Below are 20179 nucleotides of genomic sequence, written 5' to 3' on the forward strand. Positions count from 1 at the left end.
TTGAAGAAGAAACCTTTGAAGCGTGCTTTTATATATCCAAACAGATGTTAGGAGGCTTTTTGGCGCTCCCTCCCACTACACGCTCGCTCGCTCCTTCCCTAAAAATTAATCTTTACTATGGAAATCAAAAAGATTTCCCTTCGACTAGTTCGAATTCTCAAGCTAAATGCTTAGAACTCAAGAACTTCGTCGGATCGGCTCTCGGAGAGAATTCTAGGGCAGAACACTGCTCAAAAACCCCAGAATACTCAAGAAGAGAGTCCAAGAAGTGTGAAAAAGTGTCAAATGACGTCCAAATGACGTCTTATTTATAGGGGTGTCAATACGGCCCCTGGTGTCAATACGGCCCGTATTGAAGTTTTGAACTTCAATACGGCCGTATTGAATTCAATACGGCCGTTTTGAGGTTCAAAAACATCAATACCGCCGTATTGGTTTCAGTACGGCCGTATTGCAGTTCAAAAATGCAATACGGGCCGTACTGAGCTCCAAAGAGGCCGTATTGAGCTCCACTCCTCTCACTTTCTTATTTTTAGCTACTCTAAGACCTCTAAACCTACAGATAGTCATCCTATGGTCTTCTGGGAGTCCTTCTGGCTGACTTTCCATTGATCTTTGAGAGTCTTCGAGTCTTATTTCCGACCCGGACAATTTTAGGGGTCTACAGCAACGTAATTCTTGAAGGTTCAAATTCGACCTTTGCATCAAGGTTGAAACTCGACCTTGGCAGTGTAATTTTTGAAGGTTCGGATTTGACCTTTGCATCAAAGTTCAAACTCGACCTTGACATCGTAATTTTTATTCTGAAGGTTCGAACTCGACCTTTGCAACGTAATTTGTGAAGGTTTGGACTCAACCTTTGCACCAAGGTTCTAACTCGACCTTGACATCGTAATTTTTGAAGGTTCGAATCCGACCTTTGCATCAAGGTTCAAACTCGACCTTGACATCGTAATTTTTATTCTAAAGGTTTGAACTCGACCTTTGCAACGTAATTGTGAAGGTTCGGACTTGACCTTTGAACCAAGGTTCGAACTCGACCTTGACATCGTAATTCTTGAAGGTTCGAATTCGACCTTTGCATCAAGGTTCAAACTCGACCTTGACATTGTAATTTTTATTTTGAAGGTTCAAACTCGACCTTTGCAACGTAATTTGTTAAGGTTCGGACTCGACCTTTGCACCAAGGTTCGAACTCGACCTTGGCATCGTAATTCTTGAAGTTTCAAATTCAACCTTTGCATCAAGGTTTAGACTCGACCTTTGCATCAAGGTTCGAATGCGACCTTGGCATCGTAATTTTTATTTTGAAGGCTCAAACTCGACCTTTGCACCAAGGTTCAAACTCGACCTTGGCAAGATTAATGCACCAATACCGAAAATATATGGGAATAAAGTTTCTTTGTTTTTTTATTTTTGAGGTGTGCCTCGTTAAAAGCTCCTCGGCCAAAAACCTTTTTCTTTCTTTTAGTGGGAAAAAAAGGCTGAGGAGGAAAAAATGTACAACACTTGAAGTTACAATTTTAACAAAAATAAAACTTGAGATGGGTGGCATTCCAAGTTCTTGGGAGAGCTTTGCCTTCAAGTTCCTCTAGTCGATATGCATCGTTGTCAAGGTTCTCGGTGACTCTGAATGGTCTTTCCTAGTTGGCTACAAATTTTCCGTCAGAATGATCTGTCCTTTCTTCACCCTGCAGTCAATAGACAAGGTCCCCAACTCTAAATGTTCTTGGTTTAACCTTGGTATTATACCTCTTGGAAGCTCGAATTTTACAAGCTTCTTCTCTAACTCGAGCTGCTTCCCTGACTTCATCGATCAAATTGAGGTTGGTCATCATTTGTTCATTGTTTTATTCAGTATAGAAGGTGAGTTGTCGATGGGACCTTTATCTGACCTCTACTGGAATCATGGTGTCTGATCCATATGTCAACCTGTAAGGTGTTTCTTGCATTGTTGATTGTGGGGTACAATAGTACACCCAGAGGATGCTTAGGAGTTCATCTACCCATTGTCCCTTACCTCGTTCTAACCTCTTTTTGAGTTTTCCAAGTATAACTTTGTTTACGGCTTCAGCTTAGCCGTTGGTCTGTGGGTGTTCAACCGAGGTGACTTGGTGTTTGATGCCAAGTTCTTGAAGGAAGCTTTTGAAATTTTTGCAGATGAATTGCCTCCCATTGTCGGTGATGAGGGAGTTTGGCAGGCCATATCAGCATATGATGTTCTTCCAGGTAAATTTTTGGATGTTCTCGGTGGTGATCTTGGCAAGTGCACATGCTTTAATCCATTTGGTGAAGTAGTCTACTGTGACGACTAGGAATTTAAGTTGGCCTCTTGGAGGGGAAAAGGTCCGAGAATGTTTATTCCCCATTTGGCGAATGGCCATGGGGACGTCATCTGGTGGAGGGCTTCTGGAGAGAGTCGATGTATGTTGACGAATTGCTGACATACTGCATAGTTTTAAACATAGTCTTTGCAGTCTGACTTCATTGTAGGCCAATAATATCCAACTCGGATTACCTGAGCTGCCATAGAGCGTGCGCCCGAGTGCATGCCACATATGCCTCTATGAAATTTGTCAATGACGTAGCTCGCTTGAGACTTCATTAGGCACTTAAGCAAAGGGGTTGTGATGCTTCTTTTGAAGAGCTCTCCTATTACAATAATGAATTGGGACAACCTTACCTTGGTTCTCCGGGCTTCAACCTTGTCTTCAGGTAGTGTCCCGTCCTGCAAGTAGTTCCAGATGTCGACCATCCACTCCTTATCTTCAACTTTATTGACATTGATGACCTTGGCATCTAGGCTAGGAGAGTTGATGGTTTCTTAAATGATGGTCCGATGTTGTCCAGGGTGCTTCGTGCTAGCGAGCTTAGACAAGAGTCGACCCTAACATTCTGCTCCTGGGGAACGTGGTGTATCGTGAATTTTTCGAAGGATGTCATCCATTGTGAGGTTTCATGGTAGTATTTTTGCAGCAATGGTTCCTTGGTTTGATAGACGCCACTGAGCTGTTCCACCATGAGTTTTGAATCACTGTTACATTTTACCTTTCGCACACCAATGTCCTGTGCCAACCTCAGCCCTGCCAACAATGCTTCCTATTCGGCTTGGTTGTTGGTAGTTTTGAATCCGAATTTTGGATATTGTTCTATGATGACGTTGTTGGGTCCTTCCAAAATGATACCTGCACCACCACCTTTAGTGTTAGAAGATCCATCGACATATAAAGTCCATACCTGCTCTTCTTCTACTAAGATTGGGGTGAGCTCGACCACGAAATCTACTAAGCATTGAGCTTTCAAAGGGCCCCAATTTTCATATCGAATTTCGAACTTGGACAACTTTACTGACCACGCAATTATGCGCCCCGCGAGTTCTGGTTTTCTCAGTATTTGTTTGATCGGATAATCTATTTTTACCATGACTTGATGACTTTGGAAATAGGGTCGGAGACATCGGGCTGAGGCGACCAATCCTAAGGCCAACTTCTCAATCGTTTGGTACCTCTTATACGTGTCTTGGAGAACTTGGCTAATGTAATATATATGAATTTTCTTCTTGTTGTGCTCTTGTGTCATCACAGCGATGATTGCATTTTCGTTGACTGCCAAATACAAAAGGAGGTCGAAGTGATTATCCTACCTTTGTAGAATTGATGGAGTAGCAAGAAAACTTTTAAAGCCTTTAAAAGCTTCTTCACATTGGTCAGTCCACTCAAAATCCTTTGGCTTGCATAGTAGGGTAAAGATGGGTCCTGCTTTTTCTGGTAGCTTAGGGATGAAACGTGAGAGAGAGGCCAATCTACCTACCAACCTCTATACGTCTTTAACAGTTTGGTGTCTTTGCATTTGTATGATAGCATCACATTTTTCATGGTTGGCCTCAATTCCCCTATTTGTAATCATAAACCCCAGAAACCTTCCTCCTTAAATTCTGAAGACGCATTTCTTGGGGTTTAAGCGCATGTTGTGTTTCCGTATTTGGCCAAACACTTCGACAAGGTCGGCTATGTGTGACTCGGCCGATGTGGTTTTCACGATCATGTCATCCATATAGACTTCCATGTTTTTTCCAATTTGTTGATGAAAGACCTTATCCATCAATGGTTGGTAGGTGGCTCCTGCATTTTTGAGGCTGAAAGGCATCACAAGGTAACAGAAGTTAGCTTGATCAGTAATAAAGGTTGTGTTCTCCTCATCTGGTGGGTACATAATGATCTGATTATAACTGGAGTAGGCGTCAAGGAAGCTGAGAAGAGCATGGCCAGAGGCCCCATCTACCAACCTATCAATGCTTGGTAAAGGATATGTATCTTTCAGGCAAGCCTTATTCAGATCAATATAGTCGACACACACACGCCACTTGCCTGAGTTCTTTTTGACCAAAACCACATTGGCCAGCCATGTGGTATAACGCACTTCTCGGATGAAGCCTGCATTTATCAGTTTCTGAGTCTCAGCCACGATGGCTTCTCATCTTTCTCCTCCAACCTTTCACTTTCTTTGAGCCACTGGCTTGGCTTCTTTGTGAATCGCCAACTTGTGACAGATGAGATTAGGATCTATACTTGGCATGACAGCACTCGACCATGCAAAGAGGTCAGCATTTTTAGAGATCTCGGCCATGAGTTTCTTTCGTAGCTCCGAACTTAGCTATTGGCTTATCTTCGTGCATTGCCTGTTAATTTTCCAATTTGGAAATCAATGACATCATCAATAAGGCTGGGGCGGTTGTCATTGGAATTCGACCTTGGATCGAGATCGGTGATCTCAGCTTGGGCTATGTGGGCCATAATTGGGGTGTCACCTTGGCATGGCACCTCGGCTAGGGACGGTGACACTTTCAGAATTTTGGCATAGCACTGCCGAGCTATTCTTTGATTGGCCCTGATGGAGATTATTTTTCCATCGTTCCCTAGGAACTTCATTGTTAAATGCGGGGTGGATACTACTGCTCCAAGTTGGTTAAACGTTGGTCTGCCTATGATTATATTGTATGATGTGTTGCCATCGACGAGGAGATATCTGACCATTATTCTTTTTGAATTGGGAGATGCTTCGAAGGTTGTCATCAACTCTATATAGACACGAGTGTGGACTCGTTCACCTAAAAAACCAACTAAGGGTTCTGCATGAGGTTGGATAAGAGCATGGGGAATGTCTAACCTTAGGAACGTTGGCCAGTATAAGATGTCAGTCGAGCTTCCTTGGTCAATCAATGTCTTGTGAACTTCCCAGTTAGCTACTTCCACCGTGATGACCATGGGGTCATCTTGATTTGGATAGATGCCGACGTAATCGTCATTTATGAAAGTGATTGGAGGCGTGTTGTGTGGTGGCTTCGAGGTGTTGGCATGGACATTATTGATACTATGTAGGTGCTTTTTGCGTGCCGAGTTGCTCGGACCGCCTCCAGTAAATCCACCTGCAATGGTATTAATTACTCCTCATAAAGGAGGTGTTTCTGTATCTTGGTTTACCTCGGTCTGTCTTGCCCTGTTGACGTTCTGTCGGGACCTAGAAGGTTGGTCTGCTTAGAGGTTGGATCCGTGACCGCATCCTTATCCTGTTCTATAGTAATCAAATTGCTAAATACAATTTCGATGTTTTCTTTTTCATTTCCCTCATTGCTTATTATTTCCTTTATTTGATCACAATGGATTACCTTCATGGTCTTAAGTTGAACCAAGCTTTTTGCCGTTGAGGATGCCATTAAATTCCTTAATCTATGACAAGACTTTACTTCCAAATATGTCAAGTAAGTCAATGATACCGAGGGAGGAGCTAAAATGCTCAAATTGTGGCACCATTGTAAGCTCAAAAGTTCAAGTCTCCGTAGAAACGGGTGTCATTCAAGTCCTATATCATTTATATTTGACCTTGACAAAACCAATTCCTTCAACTGTAATACGGTTCCTAATCTTTATTATGAGAAGCCTAATTTTGTCTCATTATATATTTTTCTTTATGCACTGCATGTATTCAGAAGCATTCCAGACTATATACTTTATATGATTTATTATTTTAATAAATTATATTTGAGCATATGGTTCTTGAAAATGGTTTTTTTATTATATATCGTTGATTTTTATGGTTCTTATATTATATTAACCTAGTGAATTTCAGAGCATGAATAACTTTGTGTACTTTCTTCTTATAAATAGTTTGAAAAGTGAAAACATATAAAAGCGAGATTTTGGAATTTGTCTTCCCTGAATCATCCTTCTTCCCTTGCGAGAAGTGGGCACCCAAACACAAAGTTGATTAAGGCGAAAAGGTATTTCTTCATATGCTAAATTTTTCTTTTTGAAAAAAAATCTATTGAAAAATTTATTAGTATAATAATATCTATATGATCCGATGCAAGTTTGTTTATATTGTTGGGTTTAATTTAGGTATCAGCAAAGTTAATACTTAAAATGAAGAGAACAAAACAAAGCAATAAAAATAGGAAAGACAATATATAAGGAATTAATATTTCATATAGGCAACATAATGAATTGAAATAGGAATAGGCAATATTAATATATTTGATTCTATGAAAGTGCATACCTTTACAGTATTTGATTTAAAATGTTGTAATATTTTATTTGAATTGTCATATAGGAATTTAAGATCCTTCTAAGAATTGGATTTCAAGATTGCACCACCACGTAAAAGTGTAAAGATTCTTAAATTACTTTGAAGTAAGTCAAATCTCATCTCTTCTTTTACTTTAATCTTGGTTTAATTTTTTTTCCTTTTAAGTTTGTGATATTCTTTTTCCATCAATGCCCTATCATGCTTATTTATTTTATTTCATGTGTTTTAACTTGTCTCATATCAAATTTAGCTTATTTATTAATATATATTTGTTATGATTTGAGAGAATGTAATTTTAGATAAACTAAAAAGTTAGGAATATACTTTGTGAATTTAATGTTATGGATTTGGAATTATTATTTGACAATGTGTAAAAATCTTCTTGTTATTGATGACAGCATGTTTGTGTAAAAATCTGCTCGTCATCCGGCCAAGAATTTTCTTATTTATCTCATATTGTGCATCAAATTCATATTGACCAATGGATAAATCTTGGATTTCTAAGTCACGAAATACAATTGAATACTCAATTGGTTTGAGTAAATTCTTAGACTTTGCATTTGAAAATGGAGCTGTTGGGGATACTATACGTTGTCCATGTCCAAAGTGTGGGTTTATGAAATGGCAAACTAGACATGTGGTACAAGATCATTTGATTTGTTGACCATTTCCTGAAAATTATGTGTTATGGAATCTTCATGGTGAGAAACAAATATTAGATCCTTTTACAGATGAAGATGGTCCACAAGAGTCATTCAACTTTGCAAATCCAATGGAAACAATGGTTAATGATGCATTTGGGCACTGGGAGGAAGAAATCGTTAATGCAACGACATCGCAAGCATCAGGTGGAAATGAAAGATTACATGAGCAGCCTAGAGAAAATCATAATGGCTTTAGTGAGTTTCTCAATGATGCAAACCAGGCATTGTATGAAGGGAGCAAGCACAAAAGCTAGAATTTATAATAAAATTATATCATATCAAAGTTTTGAGTGGACTAAGTGACAAGGCAATGACTATGATACTAGATTTGTTGAGAGATGCATTTCATGAAGCAAAATTACCTCCTTCCTTTTATGAGGCCAAGAAAATCATTACCAAACTTGGCCTTAACTACACCAAGATAGATGCATGTCCAAATTATTGTATGTTATATTTGGAAGACGATGATAAAGACTTGCAAACATGCAAGCATTGTGGTACATCGAGATGGAACCCAAAGAAGAAAAAAAAGCAAGCTGCAAAGGTTTTGCGTTACTTTCCATTAAAACCAAGGTTGCAAAGATTGTTTATGTGTGTCGCCACCCGCCGAAACGGACCTTGGCATTCGCGATGATGGTTGGACTCTTTTTAGATTTGAAAAAAGTGGATTGTTAGAACGACTTATTCTCAAACTGAGACCTTGTCGAACTAACAATTTTATTAAAATGGTTCACCAATCCATGTTAACCCCAAGCGGGACCCTCCATGGATTAGTGGTTTTCGCAAAAGGTAGGGTTCTTGGAGTCGCCACCAATGTTTTACTCAAAACATTGGAAAAAGATTTAAGGCAATTGATTTTTATAAATCAACCTTGGCCATTACAACCAGAGTTGGGTAAGGGAGTCGGTTACGTGCGGGGAAGGTGTTAGCACCCCACAACGCCCCATTAGGGTTCCCTATGACGGATTATTTTATAAATAACAGTGTAAAATTACTAAATTACCCCTATTTATTATAAGCGATTATAAATTAAATATCTACATGATGACAATTTTAAATATGCAACAATCAGAAAGCAGTAAAAGAAGGGATTTTAAGAAAGAAACCTTTGAAGCGTGTTTTTATATATTTCAATGAAGTTTAGGAGGCTTTTTGGCGCTCCCTCCCTCTACAAGCTCGCTCGCTCCTTCCTAAAAATAATTTTTGACTATGGAAATCCAAAGGATTTCCCTTCGACTCGGTTCGAGACTCAAGCAAATGGCTCGTGACTCAAGAACTTCGTCGGATCGACTCTCAGAGCAATTTCTAGGGTAGAACACTACTCAAAAACCCCAGAATACTCAAGGAAGGAGTCAAAAAGGTGTCCAAAAGTGTGGAAAAGTGTGGAATGACGTCCAAATGACGTCCTATATATAGGAGTGAGGCGCAGTACGGCCTCTGGGGTCAATACGGCCCGTACTGAAGTTTTGAACTACAGTACGGCCGTATTGAATTCAGTACGGCCGTACTGAAGTTCAAAAACTTCAGTACGGCCGTATTGGGTTCAGTACGGCCGTATTGTAGTTCAAAATGTTCAGTACGGCCGTACTGAACTTTTAGGAGGCCGTATTGAGCTCCAATCCTCCCACTTCCTTATTTCAAGCTACTCTAAGGCCTCTAAACCTATAGATAATCATCCTAAGGTCTTCCAGGAGTCCTTATGGCTGACTTTCCTTCGGTCTTCGAGAGTCTTCGAGAGTCTTCGAGTCTTATTTCCGACCCGGACAATTTTAGGGGTCTACAATCCAAATAAAATATCCAAGCCAAAGGATTTAGACTTCCTCAGTGGAAGATAGTTTTCCAACTCGGGCGACGAGTGAAGCTAAGCCTGAAGAGGCTTTCTAAATAATACTCTGGGATACACAAAATCCTCAATCCCCATTCGCCTACTCAGAGGCACTCCTTCAAAAAAAAGAGAAAATCCAAAAAGATCAATACCCATTCCCCAAGCGGAATTCGGTATTCAACCAAACACCGAACGTCAAGATAATCCGCCTAACAGAAGAGGCCAATCAAGATCAATACGACAGAATCCCCTAGCAGATAACAGCCTACGTAGAGGCAACAAAATCAAAAATCAAAAAGTCACCCGAATAAGGATAACCGAGATACTCCACCAACGTCGAAAGGACGTCAGCCAATCATAAGGCACCGCTCACCTCAGAAAGAGCATCTTTGTGTCTGCATCCCCAAGGAATCAGAATTTCCCCAGTGGGCACCAACTACGCAATGGAAAGTTGGGACACAAGAACCTATGAGTAACTGCACATCCCCTAGACGGATCCCTGCGTTATCCAGCCCTCAGCGGCACTAAAATCAAAAACAACCGCCGAAGCAGCATCGTGGACTGTGGAGACAAAATCATCACAAACCCCTGGAGAGGGCAAACTTACGCTACCAAAGTGACCAGAAGCACGGAGGTATGCAACCCTGGGGAGGGCAAACCGCAGACCCTGGAGAGGGCAAACTCACGCTACCGAGGTTGTCAGAAACACCGAGGTATGCACGAGCCTGGAGAGGCGACGACTAATACTCAGCTACCCCGTCATCAGAAACACGGAGGTATGCAGCTACCGAGGTTGTCAGAAACACCGAGGTATGCACGAGCCTGGAGAGGCGACGACTAATACTCAGCTACCCCGTCGTCAGAAACACGGAGGTATGCAGCTACCGAGGTTGTTAGAAACACCGAGATATGCACGAGCCTGGAGAGGTGACGACTAATACTCAGCTACCCCGTCGTCAGAAACACGGAGGTATGCAGCTATCGAGGTTGTCAGAAACTCCGAGGTATGCACGAGCCTGGAGAGGCGACGACTAATACTCAGCTACCCCGTCGTCAGAAACACGGAGGTATGCAGCTACCGAGGTTGTCAGAAACACCGAGGTATGCACGAGCCTGGAGAGGCGACGACTAATACTCAAGCTACCGACGTCGTCAGAAACACGGAGGTACGCAGCTGCCAACATCGTCAGAAACACGGAGGCATGCAGACCCTGGAGAGGGCAAACTCACGCTACCAAGGTTGTCAGAAACACCGAGGTATGCACGAGCCTGGAGAGGCGACGACTAATACTCAACCTGGAGAGGCTACTCAACAGTTTTCCCACCTGAAGACACTACAAGTCGGAAGGGTGGCTTGCTCCCCGGACAATTGGGTCAACTCCTTTACTTGTCAACCGGTACACCAAAAAAGTCGTTCGACTAAGTAAAGGAGGGGCAGCTGTAGACCCCTAAAATTTTCCGGGTCGGAAATAAAGCTCAAAGACTCTCAAAGACCGAAGGAAAGTCAGCCGGAAGGACTCCTGGAAGACCCTAGGATGATTCTTTGTAGGTCTAGAAGTCTTAGAGTAGCTTAGAATAAGGGTGTGTGAGGATTGGAGCTCAATACGCCCTCCCAAAGGTTCAGTACGGCCGTATTGAGCCATTTGAGTCAAAACACTGCGGGAAGTGTCAAAAAAGTGTGGAATGACGTCCAAATGACGTCCTATATATAGGGATAAGGCGCAGTACGGCCTCTGGAGTCAATACGGCCCGTATTGAGTTTTTGAACTTCAATACGGCCGTATTGAATTCAGTACGGCCGTATTGAAGTTCAAAAACTTCAATACGGCCGTATTGGTTTCAGTACGGCCGTATTGTAGTTCAAAATGTGCAGTACGGCTGTACTGAACTCCAAGGAGGCCGTATTGAGCTCCAATCTTCCCACTTCCTTATTTTTAGCTACTCTAAGACCTCTAAACCTATAGATAGTCATCCTATGGTCTTCTAGGAGTCCTTCTGGCTGACTTCCCTTCGATCTTTGAGAGTCTTCGAGTCTTATTTCCGACCCGGACAATTTTAGGGGTCTACAGCTGCCCCCCTTTACTTAGTCAAACGACCTTTTAGTGTACCGGTTGACAAGTAAAGGAGTTGACCCAATTGTCCGGGGAATAAGCCATCCTTCTGACTTGTAGTGTCTTCCGGTGGAAAATTGTTGAGTAGCCTCTCCAGGTTGAGTACCGCCTCTCCAGGCTCTGCTTCCGTTGCTTCTAATGACGTTAGCAGTTACACACCTCCGTTGTTTTTGACGACGTTAGTGGCTGAGTACCGCCTCTCCAGGCTTAGCTTCACTCGACGCCCGAGCTGGAAGCTGCATACCTCCGTGTTTCTGATCACTTCGGTAGCGTGAGTACCGCCTCTCTAGGCTCAACTTCGCTCGCCGCCCGAGCTGGAAGTTGCATACCTCCGTGCTTCTGAACACTTCGGTAACGTGAGTACCGCCTCTCCAGGCTCTACCTTGGTGTTTCTGACAACCTCAGTAGCGTGAGTACCGCCTCTCCAGGCTTAACTTCGCTCGCCGCCCGAGCTGGAAGCTGCATACCTCCGTGTTTCTGATCACTTCGGTAGCGTGAGTACCGCCTCTCCAGGCTCAACTTCGCTCGCCGCCCGAGCTGGAAGTTGCATACCTCCGTGTTTCTGAACACTTCGGTAACGTGAGTACCGCCTCTCCAGGCTCAACTTCGCTCACCGCCCGAGCTGGAAGTTGCATACCTCCGTGTTTCTGAACACTTCGGTAGTGTGAGTACCGCCTCTCCAGGCTTAACTTCGCTCGCCGCCCGAGCTGGAAGTTGCATACCTCCGTGTTTCTGAACACTTTGGTAACGTGAGTACAGCCTCTCCAGGCTCTGCTTCGGTGTTTCTGACAACCTAGGCAGTTAAGTTTGCCCTCTCCAGGGTCTGCGGTTTGCCCTCCCCAGGGTCTGCCTCCGTGTTCTTGACGACGTTGGAAATGTGAGTTTGCCCTCTCCAGGGATCTGTGATGGTTTTGTCTCCACAGTCCACGATGCTGCTTCGACAGTTTGTTTTCGATTTTGATGCCGCTGAGGGCTGGATAACGCAGGGATCCGTCTATGGGATGTGCAGTTACTCATAGGTTCTCGTGTCCCAACTTTCCATTGCGTAGTTGGTGCCCATTGGGGAATTTCTGATTCCTTGGGGTGTAGACACGAAGATGCTCTTTCTGAGATGAGCGGTGCCTTATGATTGGCTGACGTCCTTTCGACGTTGGTGGAGTATCCCAGTTATCCTTATTCGGGTGACTCTTTTTGATTTTCTGATTTTGTTGCCTCTGTGTAGGCTGTTATCCGCTGGAGGATTTTGTCGTTGATTTTGATTAGCCTCTTCTGTTAGGCGTATCATCTTGATGTTCAGTGATTGGCTGAAAGCCGGATTCCGCTTGGGGAATGATTATTGATCTTTTGGATTTTTGCTTTTTGTAGGGATGCCTCTGAGTAGGCGACTGGGGTTTTAAGAATCTTATGTATCCCAGAGTATTATTTAGAAAGCCTCTTCAGGCTTAGCTTCACTCATCGCTTGAGTTGGAAAGCTATCTTTCACTGAGGAAGTCAAAGTCCTTTGACTTAGATATTCTGTTTGGATGATCAAGCCTCCCTTGGGGAATCTTGCTGATCTTGCTTTGATAGCTTTCACTGGGGAATTTAGTCCGAGAGTGGAAGCTGAGATATCTCTGGGGAGTATTATTTCGGCGAGCCTCTCCAGGCTCAGTTATTTTGGAGAGTATTATTTCGGCAAGCCTCTCCAGGCTCGGTTATGATGAGAGAGTATTATTTCGGCGAGCCTCTCCAGGCTCAGTTATTCTGTATGATGAGAGAGTATTATTTCGGCAAGCCTCTCCAGGCTCAATTATTCTGTTATGATGAGAGAGTATTATTTCGGCAAGCCTCTCCAGGCTCAATTATTCTGTTATGATGTGATTGATTTTCTGAATTTTCGCCTTTTTTGTCGTTTTTGGCTTTTTCAGTATTTTGCCTTTTTTATTGATTTTGGCTTTTTCTATACAGAAATTAAAGGTGCTAAAGAATTTGAATTCAAAATGACAAATTTCATTAATAGAATGAATTTGTACAAAGATGATTAAAAAGTGGGGCAAAGCCCAATCAAGCAAATACACAAAAAGCGAGAAAAAGGTAGCCGGTCTTCACTCCTCTGCCGGCGGGTCCTGTGGAGGGTCGGGGAAGCGGTGGTGTAGCCAGACCGACAGGCTATCAAACTCCTGTCTGAGGGCATCGATACCATGCTGAGCAGCATCAAATCGAGTGTCGAAACTCTGCTGCAAGGCGCCGATGCTATGCTGAGCGGTATCGAATCGACTATCGATGCTCCGCTGTAAGGCGTCGAAGCGGGCATCGAAGTAGGCCCTATCCTGCTGCGAGGTGCCGGCCTCTGGCTGCGGGTCTTCGTCACCCGGGAGCTCAATATCTGCGAAGAGCTCGCTGAAGTCGTCGGTGGCCCGCACGTATTGCCTCCCTACCTTGACAATCATCTTCATGTTGAGTAAGGTGGGAGCACCAATGGGTTTAGGCGCCAAATCCGCCGCATCTATGCCGTCGGGACATCCCCAAGCCTCGGCGAGTGTCGAGAGGAGCGTGGAAACCAGAATGTATCCTCGCCGGGCTTCGCTTCCCTCTCTTGCCCCCAGATTCTTTATGTGCTCAAGGAAGAAGAATCCGGGGTTGGCCTTCTGACTAGTGACCATGCAATATAGAGCCAGCAAGTCCTGCCGTGTCACCGACTCTGGGCTCTTCTGCCTTGCATGAATGGAGCCTGTGATTAGCTTGTGGCAGATTCGGAGTGCGGTAGGGAGCCGAGTACCCTTCACTCCGGCGTGGTAGTCCGTCTGACCTGTGATCTCTCTCCATATCTCATTTTGGGTCAGACCATCCGGATACTCGCAAATGGCATCCCTATACTCCAGTTGAGCAGCTCGTGTGAAAAAGCCGGCTTGGACGTTGAACTCGTCCAATGACAAAGAACGGTACCCCCCGATCATCCAAAAGTCTACCGAGTAGACTGTCTCTCCGAAGTTGTTTGTCGACTGTGTGACGCCGACGGTAGCCAAGAACTCCTTTGTCGCTGTCGGGAAGATCTTGGAATGAGGGCTAAGGAGGAACCCCCATCCTATGGCGTTGATATAGCCTAGGACCTCGTCTTCCCACTCCATCGCTTGGAGGATGTTCACGTCGAGCACCCTTGATGGCTTGAAGACAAACGATTCAAAAAGCTCTAGCCTCTCTAGATGCTTCGCAGTCATTTCTCGTTGGGCGGGGACCCTTTGCCTCTTTCTAGACGACTCGGCCATTTCTCTGAACTTTGGAAGACCTTGGACTCACTCACAAAGAAGATATGCAAAGGAGTGAAGAATGCTGTGCAGAAATGAGAAAGGGAAATGGCTATTTATAGAAGATCTCACGTCAGTACGGCCCGTATTGAATTCAATACGGCCGTACTGACATGGCCGTTTTTGTGCAAATTTGGGAACCAATACGGGTCGTATTGAACTCAATACGCCCGTATTGGTGTGACCGTTAAGGTCAATACGGGCGTTTTGGGCTCAATACGCCCGTATTGAAGCTGAAGGGTTGCCTTAACCCTAGCTTCAATACGCCCGTATTGAAAGGAATACGGGCCGTATTGAATATATATATATATATATATATATATATATATATATATATATGTATTTTTTTTTTTTCTTTTTTTTTTTTTTTTTTTAGATAAACAGAGAATAAGTGATCTTCCAGTACACCTATCATCTGTATGCATGTATGTGATGTATGATGCACCTAATTCTATTTGATTTATCTTTCAAAAGAATTAACCGATGCGTCTTTTGTTTGGATTCTGCCATTCCTCAAAACGGACTGTGCGCCGCCGACTTCTATAACCGAGGAATGATGTGTATTATATCGTGATTTTGTGTCATCAACCAAGTAATCCTTCCCTTCCTTTAGAAGATATGTCAACCCTCCTATTGACCACTATATCTCCATGTTTCCACTAGATTATCCTAAAATCGTTTGGGACAAGAGAGAAAAGAAAGGAAAGATATAGTTTTTCGAAAGTTTGTGTTTTAGAGGGGATTTATTTTTATTTTGAAAAATGGTTTTTGTAAGAATGGCTGGCCAAGGTAGGCTTATGTGTTTAGGCTTGTTTGTTTAAGCATTTATGAAGTTAATCAAATCTTGTTATTGACGTTGTGATCTGTCAACTTAGATAGCTTTCCTTGAACTTTTCTTTTTGAATTCAGCTCACGGTACCATCATGGATTTCTTTTGATTGTCCTTATTTTTTCCTAAAACACCCCTTGGTGGCGTTTTAGCGGACTTTTGTTTTTGTTTATTTTGCAACCCTAATTTTTGCCTAGGTCACCCTTTTGTGGGATCTCTAACGGGTTCTCTGCTCTTATTTTTGCGCAGTCCCTCTTTTGGGTTTCCTGCTGAGCTTTTTGTTTTTAGGATTTCCTTTTTTATCCATGATGCCATTTGTCGAGGCCAAGGAAAGGTGCTCTAAGTTGTCGCACACTTCCACATAAAAATGATGCGGGTTTATTATTATTAAGACAATTTTAACCTCATTTATGCTTATTCAAACAGGGTTAAATAATGCGGCCTAGAAGTTTATTGTAAGCGAGAAAAGAAGCAATAAGAAATGAATAAAGAATGATTTTATTATAATCATAATGGAAACATGTGCCCTATCGAGGCTCGGGGGTCGGGCTATCCCCGAGGAGTAATCTCTAATAGTCATCAGGCCTATACATCCCTATCGGAAGGAAAAGAGCACTTGATGACGACGACCGGCCTTGACGCTTGTGAACCGGCCTTCCTAAAGATCTGGCTTAAAGAACGTCGAGAAGGATCTTTGTTCCTCTTCGTTCTTTGATCTTTATTAGGGTCATATCCTAACCCTTGTTTTCCCGGATTATCTTTGATAATGGGTAGCTCTGGAGTCCCTTGGGAGTCCTTGCCAAGTCCTTGTCCGGGCAAGTATCCGTTCTTGGTAAGCATGTAGGCTACCTTCTTCATTTCTCGGGGAAACGTTTCGACATTGGCGATTTCCAATGCTTGGAAGGCGGTCTCTAGAGCTTCCTCTGCTGCATCCACGTAAGGTATGGCGGATGGCTTGCTGATGAGTATGTCATCTTCAGCTTGTACAGTCACCAGCTTGTCACCCACTATGAACTTGACTTTCTGGTGGAGCGTAGAAGGAACAGCTCTTGCATCATGAATCCAAGGTCGGCCGAGGAGACAGCTGTATGCGGGAGTAATGTCCATCACTTGGAATTCGACATTAAAGATAGTGGGTCCAATTTGGATTGGAAGATTGATCTCTCCCACCACTTCTCTTTTAGAACCATCGAAGGCTCGAACAATCATGTTGCTCGGGCGCATTTGGACTCCCTTGATTGCCACTTGATCAAGAGTTCTTTTAGGCATCACATTCAAGGAAGATCCATTATCCACCAAGACTTTTGCGATGTGATATTCCTTGCACTTTACAGAGATGTGCAAGGGCTTGTTGTGATTTGGTCCCTCAGCGGGGATCTCTTCATCGGTGAAAGTGAGGTGATCATTAGCCGTGATGTGACTAACGATCCCCTCAAACTTGTCTTGGGAGATAGTATGCGATACATATGCCTCGTTCAAGACTTTCAACAGAGCTTGCCGATGCGGTTCGGAGCTTAGGATCAAAGACAACAGCGTAATCTTTGCTGGCGTCTTATGAAGTTGATCCACGATGGAGTACTCGCTCTGTCGGATAAACTTTAACAGCTCGTCTGTCTCCTCCTCGGATTCTTTTTCCTCGGTTTTATCTTTTTCTTTTTCTTTACTCTTGGGAGCTTTGTTATGAAGATCCTCGGGAGTGTAGATCCTGCCACTCCTAGTCATGCCCCCAACTCCAGCGATGTTGGAAATATCGCTGTCAGCAGAAGAATGGATGTCGTATATCCATGGCACAGCCTTATTTGATTCGTAGGGAAAAGGCCTTGGAGCAATGATCCTTAACGATGTCGGACCTTCCCCTTTGTTTGTTTTGATTACCAACAACGGAGTTGTCGTGTGCTCGCTTGGCGTGGTTGTTGGCTTACACTTGATAACCAATGGCGTGCGATCCATTCTGAACATACGCATCGATTAATTCTTTCTTTTTATTAATGTTTATTATTAAATTACCGGGAGAGATATATGCAAATGAATGACTATGAAATGCAGAGGCAATAAATCTCAAAAATTCGATTTTATTCATCAAAGAAAGTGTACAACTTATCATACAATGCTTTGAAGCAATTTTTTACAATATGAGAAACGCCGGTAAAAACCCACAGGCGGGTTCATATTTCTTCTCCATTCGTCTTCGGCTTCCTCTACATGGCGTGCCATTGCTTCAACTTGCGTATGGACCGCTTGGCTCATATCATCACTGATCTTCTGAGCGTCCTTCGCTTTTTGAATGTGATAGTTGATCATGGCCTGCAGCTCATTGAGCTCGTCTTCGGCTCGATCCTTCTCCTCTCGGAGTCTAGCCATTTGTGCTAGTCCTTCCCTTTCCCTCTTGCGGAAGTTGGAAAGGCTTGCGGTTTGTTGTTGAGCAACTTCCCGCCATTGTTGTGCGTCGGATCGAGTCAAGAGCAGATCGTCTTGCATGTCCTTGATCAACTGTGCCTGCCTTGCATGCTCGGCTTCAAGGCGTGCTATCTTTGCGTTGACTTCTTGGAGTTGACTACTCGGTTCAACCTTTGGCATTTTGGATGCCCGAGTAGCCTCCTCATTGAGGTTAGCACATTCATCCTTGAGCCGCTCTATCTCGTGATCTTTCTTCTTGCATTGCCTTTGTAGACCATCAATGATGAAACTGGATTCTTCATTTTTCTCTTCAAGAACTCTCATCTGAGCTCCCATGATTTCCAGTTTCTTGGTCAAGGCGTCGACTTGTTCTTGTATTAACCTCCTTTTAGTTGTGGTTGCGCAAGAGGTGGATGGTTGGGACACCCCTCTCTCGCTCCTCCATATCTCGTAGTCGGTGGAGGCGGATACCCGAGGCTTTCCAAGCTCTCGATCTCCCTCATAGATTGGTTTCTCCCACGCTCTAATGACAGCGTGCATATCCCTCTGATGCTCGGAATCAAAGGAGAAACACAACCCTCCAAGCTCCTCTTTAGTAGGAACAATTTGAGTCCTCATGAGTTGCCTCATAACCAATCTTGGTGAATAAGCTATGCAACCTCTGAGACCCATCAATGGTATGCTTGGATAACTACCGCATTTCGTCAATACATTACTTGGACGGAACCAAGGACAAACCCACATGAAGTGCTCAATACTCCACTGTTCCATCTCCTCCTTCCATTCGGAAGCATAGCGGCGGCGTACGGGGATCTTCGAAAAACTCCTCAATGGATCGGGCAAGGCCCCCATGTGACTAGAGGCATAGAAGTGTGTGATGCCCCACACATACAACAAGGAGGTGCAGCATCGGATAGTCTTCCCTTGCTTCTGCTGAGATAGGTTGACAGAAAGCAAGGTGTCGGCAAGAATGGCAAGCACGGGACTCTTCATGTGTACGTCCCAAGCGAAGAAAGCGTCCATAGCAGCATGGTCCACTATGTTAGCGTGAAAGGGGAATAGGATCGTCCCAAACACGGCTAATGCTAGAGTCTTGTTGAAAGCTAACCAATCTCCCTCACCAGCCAAGGAAGAAAGGTGGTCTTCAATCATCGCGAGTTTCCAACCCTTGATACTGCCGTTCCCCACTAAGGCAGATAATCGTGATGGCAGTTTGACTTGAGTTGCGACCCTCTCCACAGCCACATGATTGCCATGAAAGATATAGACCCCGGCTGATTTGGGCCATCGTAGCATGAGCTCATACTCCTCGAGAGTAGGAACTAAGTCAAACTGGGGGAACTCGAAGCAATGCAGATCGAGACTCCAAAAATGGACCAATGTTCTCAGAAAAGCTGGATCCACACAAATCTTCATCAAATCGAGAATTCGTCCATAAGATTTCTCGAACTCCACACGAGCCTCTCGTGGCATCAAGGAACAGAGGTGATCCAACCTCTCGGCACGATACAATAAGAAGTCCACTTTCTTCAACTGCCCTTGCATTCCCCTAGATCCCTCCATGATCTACAATAAGAATGCATGATATGAGATGATGGCATTGAATATGCATGCATTGTGTTTATTCAACTAAGCATTATCATGTTTTTGGGATGTTCCTAAGATGATGCATGATTTTGCTTGGTTTGGAGAAATAATATTTTTCTTTGGGTATTTTGTTTTTTTTTGGGTGAAAAGGGAAACTACCTATATGAATGTGATGAAGGTAGATGTTAACACCATGTAATGGAAGATTCTTATTTCTATTTATTCTTATTTTAAAAAGGGATGTTGTATGTTTAAAGAAATGCAATGTATGCTCAAACAATTTCACATAATCAATGCACAAACAATTCACTCATCCACGAACAGTCACGAGCGAATCACGAGGTAGGGGTATCCTGCAGAAAAGTGCATATTCAAGGTGGATCTAACTGTTCTCACCAGTCTGAGGCCCCCAAGGTGCCCCCATTATAGGGACCCAATTCCTCTCGTCGTAAGCCGATGGAAAGCTCCAACGCACTGTCGGACTCGAGTTTATGGTTATCACCTTGAGTGATGCTTTCCGACAACGGTCTACGGGCACCTATAGACCCATTCGACAACCGGCCGTACTAACATCCACTCCCTATGGCTTGCCACTCATGCCCCCGGGTATAGAGGGAACTGTTGTGTGCAAAGGTTCGTGTGCAATTTGTATTTCAAACAATTGCGGAAAATTAAACATACAACAATTATTAAAGCCAAATAGATAAAGCATGTTATCATACAAGTAAGGGGTAATGAAGTAATTTTAAACTATTATTTAAAAATAATCCATCACTAAATGGGACTGACTCTCGAGACTTCCCCAGTGGAGTCGCCATCTGTCGCCACCCGCCGAAACGGACCTTGGCATTCGCGACGAT

The 20179-nt window shown here is 43.6% G+C and overlaps 1 protein-coding gene across 1 annotated transcript; it reads right to left on the bottom strand.

The window, feature by feature from the left end:
* Positions 1-3099: 3099 nt before the first annotated feature.
* LOC145953426 (uncharacterized) lies at positions 3100-3579 on the bottom strand. Its single transcript, XM_083067379.1, has one exon. The coding sequence runs from the start codon at positions 3577-3579 to the stop codon at positions 3100-3102; it is 480 nt and encodes a 159-aa protein (XP_082923505.1).
* Positions 3580-20179: the final 16600 nt, after the last annotated feature.

The sequence above is a fragment of the Cajanus cajan genome, chromosome 11, assembly GCF_000230855.2.
Source record: "Cajanus cajan strain Asha chromosome 11, NIPB_CcT2T_4, whole genome shotgun sequence".
NCBI classification, from domain to species: Eukaryota; Viridiplantae; Streptophyta; class Magnoliopsida; order Fabales; family Fabaceae; genus Cajanus; species Cajanus cajan.